Source organism: Trachurus japonicus, chromosome 14 (genome assembly GCF_045865225.1).
Source record: "Trachurus japonicus isolate A0001 chromosome 14, Traja_1.0".
In the NCBI taxonomy this organism is placed as follows: domain Eukaryota; kingdom Metazoa; phylum Chordata; class Actinopteri; order Carangiformes; family Carangidae; genus Trachurus; species Trachurus japonicus.
The window spans coordinates 11,716,295-11,722,599 of NC_140920.1; the positions used below are offsets into that span (position 1 = coordinate 11,716,295).

At 42.1% G+C, this 6,305-nt stretch overlaps 1 protein-coding gene across 1 annotated transcript; it reads left to right on the top strand.

Moving 5' to 3' along the window:
• Positions 1-4,458: 4,458 nt before the first annotated feature.
• On the top strand, positions 4,459-6,013 carry LOC146974336 (endonuclease domain-containing 1 protein). Its single transcript, XM_085797527.1, has 2 exons — positions 4,459-4,818; positions 5,090-6,013. Exons 1-2 carry the CDS (start codon positions 4,516-4,518, stop codon positions 5,696-5,698), a joined length of 912 nt encoding a protein of 303 aa, XP_085653653.1. The 5' UTR covers positions 4,459-4,515; the 3' UTR covers positions 5,699-6,013.
• The last annotated feature ends 292 nt before the right edge of the window (positions 6,014-6,305 follow it).

Genomic DNA, 6,305 nt, shown 5'->3' on the forward strand with positions numbered 1-6,305 from the left:
ATAGCAGACTGATCCATGTGCAGAGACCGACGGGGGCGGGGCCAGCCAGCTGCCAATCACGGGACATGCACCAATGAGAGGGCAGGATCTCGTATCTCTCACATTTTGCAGTGAACAAGAGGAGGCAGGAGGAGGGGAAACATAGCAGACAGAGAGGTATGGAGGGGCTCTTTATTTCTCTTCCTCTGTGTGTGTGTGTGTGTGTGTGTGTGTGTGTGTGTGTGTTTGTGTGTTTGGTGTGTGAGTGTGAGTACAGTATGTGTGTGAGTAAGTGAGAGTTGGAACATGGCCAGTACAGTAGAGGAGATATTTTAAATCTCTCCACAGCTGTAAAAGAATCTCTTCAAGCTGTTTCAGACATGTTTTCATCCATTGCCACTGCAACTTTATACACACACGCCTCATGCACGCTGTCATGTTGCCAACATTTTTACATTCACTTTTTACATGCTCAAAAAAACAAGATGTTTCACAACTTAATCAATCACAATAGTCATCGCAGTATCAGTGCAAATCATGTACACGTTTCTCTTATTTCAGAGGAGCCTGCTGGAGCTGAACATTCAGGTATGTTTTTGGTTGAATTGAAGGAGAGAGGCAGAGTGAAATGGTGACAGACGGGCTGCAAGTGTTGGCTGAGCTCAAATGTCAAGTGACAGGATAACCAGGGGAGGTGGGGCTTACAGCTCCTGGTTCATGAGGGAGGGCCCAGTCTTTGTGGCTCAAAATGCAAAACCCCCACTCGCCCCTCTGCACGTTTCACCCATCAGTAGGCAGCATGAAGCAGGCAGAGCTGTCGGCCCTGAGAGCACAGCTAGATAGACCTGGACATGACAGAGGGAGAGATGATGAGGACCCTGTATGAGGAGTGTGAGAGGGAAATGGTGGAAGCAGACTGCTGACAGATTTTTTTTTTTTTTTTTTTGCTTCAGAAGTGCCTTAGCAACAGCCCCCCCGATCAGCTCAAACTCCATTGGTCAGTGCTCAAACCCATGTGGGGTATTTGGACCAATCAGCAAGCTTTGGTGCAGAACTAAGTGGGGGGGGAAAGCTTCACAAACCAGAATATCTGCTAAATGACGCCCCCTGGTGGCTCAGTGAAGACCAAGCAGCTGTGTGCGGTTTACAGTGGCAGCTGCTGTTTGCACAGTTCCCAGCAAAAACTGAAAAATCACACAGTCACATTTGTTTGTCTGAGGATGAGCTATGGTACCAAGCATTTTACACATTGACCATGAACTTCAGAATTAACTACGCACAATGTATTAAAGTAAAAGTTGCATTATTGAACTCAATTTTAATGTGACATCAAATGCATTATTTCTGCCTTTTTTCCCCACATTTCATTCACAAGTAACTAATATCCTAAGTATATCAAAATTTTTAAAACCACACTACTTATCATATCAAACATAATACTTATAAACCTCGAAATACAGTCTATCAACGGCCAGTGAGGAATCTCGCCCCTCATCCAGAAGTAACAGTCTTAACAAGCTGGATTAATGATTAATAAACATCAGTATTATTTAAAAACTCCTACATGAGATGTGTTGTTCTTCAACGTTTCAGCTGGTGGATTTCAGGGAGCAGGAAATGGGAACAAGCAACAACCAAGCCTACACTGCTCCCAAGTGGACTATATGTGTTACCACATGATAACTTAACTGGAGTCTAAAGATGTACAAAATATGACGTAGACAGCAATATTACAGTAAAATCTTTAAGTAAAAACAATTATGTGCTGAAAAGTACAAACATTGTTGAATACAAGTATGCAACAATGAATTATCATACTGTATTCTAAAATCACTAGATACTGGAGCAAATGGTATCTAGTGATTAATCATGGATACAAATTACTTATCTATGAATTTCCTCACATGTCTTCCCGATGATGTGTGAACATTTTACATCGACTGACCACATTTCCAAGCAAGTCAGACAAATGCAGGCTATACAGAGATTTATAACGATTATGTCAGTGAAGGACTCTGTGTGAGAGGAACTCTAGATCATGTTGATTTACTTGACAGCCAAAGAAATCAACAAACAGACATGCAGGCAGGGGAAGTGGATGGAGGTGCAAATATCAACGTCACTCAAATTTTCTACACTGAGTTATTTATCAGTCAGACTTGTGATAAACAAAACTGATCTATTTTCTTACAGATCCTGCTGTGACCCACAAGGACAGTTACAAAAACATGTTGCGGGTCTTTAGTGATGACCAGTTATATTTTCTACTGACGAACTGATCAACATGAAACTCAACAGCAGGAAAAAGCTCTGCCTCCTCCACTGAAGCCGGAGCAGCAGAGGGCAGCTGAGCTGGCTCTGCACTCAGCCTGAATTTATAATTTTAATTGGTAAAAATGCTGACAGCTGAAAAATGTCTGTTCACATAACCGCATCATCAGCCCCAGCCACATAAGTTATGATTGCCATAACTCAAGATTAGATCAGAGAGGCAAGCTGGTCCCTCGATGAATAACAACACTCAGTCACTCAAACTGACTTATTAGGGAAGTGAAGGATTGTTGCTCCAGCTAATCTGACAAACAGTTTCCATTTGCATAAGACTGAATTGACCAGAGGGCGACACAGGCCAGAAACAGAAGCTCCAGCTACCTTAACCCCCATGCAGAACACTTGATTTCCTTTAGGACATTTAGATCAATGGATCTTAATCTTGTAGTTGGACCACCATTCACCAGTTGGACCACCAACCTGGCTCCAAACTTACTTCTGGATATCTAATTCAACTGTATATGCATTACTTTTAGTTATTTATGTATTGTAGCTAGCTAATTCAAAATAAATGTTTCCACTTCTTTACTTGCTTGCTAAGTTGCAGATCCTGACGTTTAGGTACAGCTGATTGTGTGGATGCATTTTCACAATTCCAGTTGTTTTTATTTTCAAAGCACTTGAGCTACTCCACGCAAGTGCAGAAGTGCTTTACCCCCTGCAATATGAGTAACCCCCGATCAGGAATCATGATTTAGAGTAGACCATTCATCTTCTTCAGAGTGTGTTATAAGATCAAAGGTCACATTGGACAAAAAAACATTTGATCAACATCAAAATCTTGGTGGTCTGTGTAATTAGAGAGGAAAGATACAAATAATCAACTTGGGTCAAGCTGTTATGAGGGACGCTGGACAAAGAACCTACAGGAAGTGGTTTCAGATGGATTAATTGCTCGGTACACAGTGAGCTGCCAAAATAGGTCAAGCACACATTGGCGGGATAAAGTCACTTCCTCTGAAATACTTCTACTTCACTACAAATGATGTTTGTTGACTTTCTCAGAAGCACTTGGACTGTATTATATCCTTATTCTGCTTCTTCCTATTCATCATTATCTTCAACAATGCCTCCAATTTATTAGCTTTTACTTGTTTAATAAAACAACACTCCTGCTCCAAATAGACTCTATCTGTACAAATCCTTTAAATTGCTTATTATGATTATGACTACTGTTAGACAGACTTATTTTTTTAATTGTATTTCAGGATTAACTGGTGTCTTCGATGTAATAGTAGTAGTAGTATGAGCAGTCATTTATGCACAGATCTTGACTTGTAAATGTCGTGCACATACACTCACAATGTTTAACTTATTAGCTTTATCTCTCTTTGGCTCATTGGCTTATCCACCATTCACAGTGAGTAGCAGCATACAGTAGTACCCATGAACCACACCAGTCTCTGTAGGCCTTTTGTTCATCACTCGGACAGATTAGACACTTTTGCATTTTACTTTTACATTGATAGCACATATGTCTTACGCCACTGTCCTGTGTTTATTACACAGCAGAATTCAATGACAGTGAATTCCAATCCAGTTAGGCTATAACTAAAAAAAAAAAAAAGGCTAAAGCATAAACTTACGATGCTCATTTTCAGTGGAGGAAAAACATCTTGTGAGGTCAGAAGGTTTTTGCAGTTATTTTGGCAGGTATTTTAGGGCTTTACATTTTGTGCCAAATGGAGGCTTCATAACTCTAGTGATTAAAGTGTTCTAGTTATTATGAGTTCCCTTTGCTACAGCAGAATAATGGCCTGGTAAAAGATTTCTGACGATGCAGAACTGTCTTGGAAACCTTAACTCTGACGGCCCAAGACGGAGGGCATCAAGAGTAAAACCTCTGCCAAATTAAATATGTGGATGGTGATCTGCTGTGGTGACTCTGTGAGTGGGTTGCTGAAAGATAACAACAGAAACACATTAAACACTTGTTTGATTGCACCATCAGTATGATATAGCCTGCCACCTAAACTACATCTGTCATGCTGTTTTAAATAATTTGAAGAAACTAGATTATTGTAATGCCGTGAGCTGCACATCCACACCCACATGTGCGAGGAGGCCGGTCGTACGGTCACACACACTGCTTGCTTTGCATATCTGCACTGTGACATTTAAATCATAACTGAGAAACACCTTCAGTCATTGCTTAGCGGAGGACGCCACAGTAGGAACACGCTGAGGACGTTGACGTTATTGACCATGAATATGCCAACTCCATTCATTTTCGCTCTCTTCTCTTTCTGTTTTTTGCCTCTGCTCTCAGCTACGGTCGTTCTAGATTTTAATCACGTAGAGAGATGCAAGGACTCCCTGTATATGGGGACACCACCACGGGGGATCATCGACGTACATCTGAAGAAGATCTGCCAGCGTTACGCAGACAAACCTCGGTATGTGACCCTGTATGACCCTCACAAGAGGATCCCGGTTTACTCAGCTTACACCTTCAAGAAAACAGAGGGGGACAGACGTGTGGACTACCCCTGGATGTATGAGCCACAGGTCAGACTTGTTTTCTAACTCTTACTGGCTGACACTCTTACATCTGTTAATTCTTCCACTGTGACCATTGTTTCAACAGATGGTTCACAGGTAAGTTAAAATGTCTTTCAAAGAAGACTTGGCAGCAGCTTAAGTAGGTAATAGATCTACTCTAAAAGAAAGAGGGAGCAGAGAATGGGGGAACTCAGAGGCCTCACAGACAATACCGGCCTTGTATTATTCCCCAGCAGATCAAAGGCCTGCTGTAACTGCTCCTCTTTTGTCTCCCCAGCTGGCAGAAATCGATGGGAATGGGAACATGCTGCCCTTCCCCACGGGCTACCTGCACATGAAGTTTGAGGACAGCCAAGCAGTTCTGGATGACTACTCTGATGTGGTCTTCTACGAGAGAGGCCACCTGAACCCAGATCAGCACCAGTCCGGGCCTCACGACCGCGCGGCCACCTACACCCTGACCAACGTGGTCCCGGAGATCAGGGAGTTCAACATCGGCCCTTGGCGTGAGTATGAGGAGAGGATCCGCATCCGTCTCAACAACTTCTGCCGCGGCACCGCCTACATCGTCACCGGGGTGACCACCAGAGGCAACATGATCCGACGCAACAACCAGGACCGCGTGGCCATCCCCGAAGACGTGTGGTCGGCCTACTGCTGCACCGACTACGACCGCAACTCACCCCACGACGTGCGCATCCGCTTCCCCTCCCACGCAGCCTTGGCCAAGAACGCCAAAGAGGGCAACAGCGTTCACGAGATGCCGGTGCAGGAGCTGGAGATCTTCCTGAAAAATAACATGGATGTTGACCAGAACCTTCAGCTCTTTTATGACAACTGCATCTCTCCCTCACCTCTGCCCCTTTACCTGCAGCACACTATCTGAAAGCTTTAGATTCGTGAATAACAGTAGAGTTTGTGCTTTGCTTAGTTGCTACATGTGTGTGGTGCCCATTTAAAACAATTTCCTAGTAGCTCAATTACTCTGGTAAAAAGTTCTTGAAGTTCATAAAAACTTGAAAATAGTAAAATAGATTAACTGTTCTTTCTTTTAATACTCTCTGGATTAACATGTACTTCCATCATATCTCGAAATGATTTTACATTTTACAAGAGAGCTACTTTGTTGGAAGAAGAACAGATGTGTGGGAGGTTATATGCAAATTGGCTCATATAATAAAATATTACATTTACTTGCCTACATTGTGTTTTTGTTACTTATACTGCATGTGAAATATGTCCTATAAGATACTGATGCTGGGTTGAACACAATTTGTTTCATATATGTAGTGACAAAGGTATATGTATATATATATATAAAAAAAACACAAATATGTGAGAGGAAAGGGCAGAAAACTGAGGTTATTTTTTGACATTCTTAATATGCATGGGCATTAAAGACATTAGTCGAAGTAAACTTAGACATAACAACCTTTAAATTCTTGAGCATATGTGAGTTTGAATGTCTAATCAGTAGTAAAAATTAACTTTGC

Bases quoted from the DNA above. Each gene is read 5' to 3' on its own strand.
- LOC146974336 (XM_085797527.1), top strand. From the start codon at position 4,516: ATGAATATGCCAACTCCATTCATTTTCGCTCTCTTCTCTTTCTGTTTT. The intron at 4,819-5,089 runs GTCAGACTTGTT...TTGTCTCCCCAG, and splicing joins CCTGGATGTATGAGCCACAG to CTGGCAGAAATCGATGGGAA.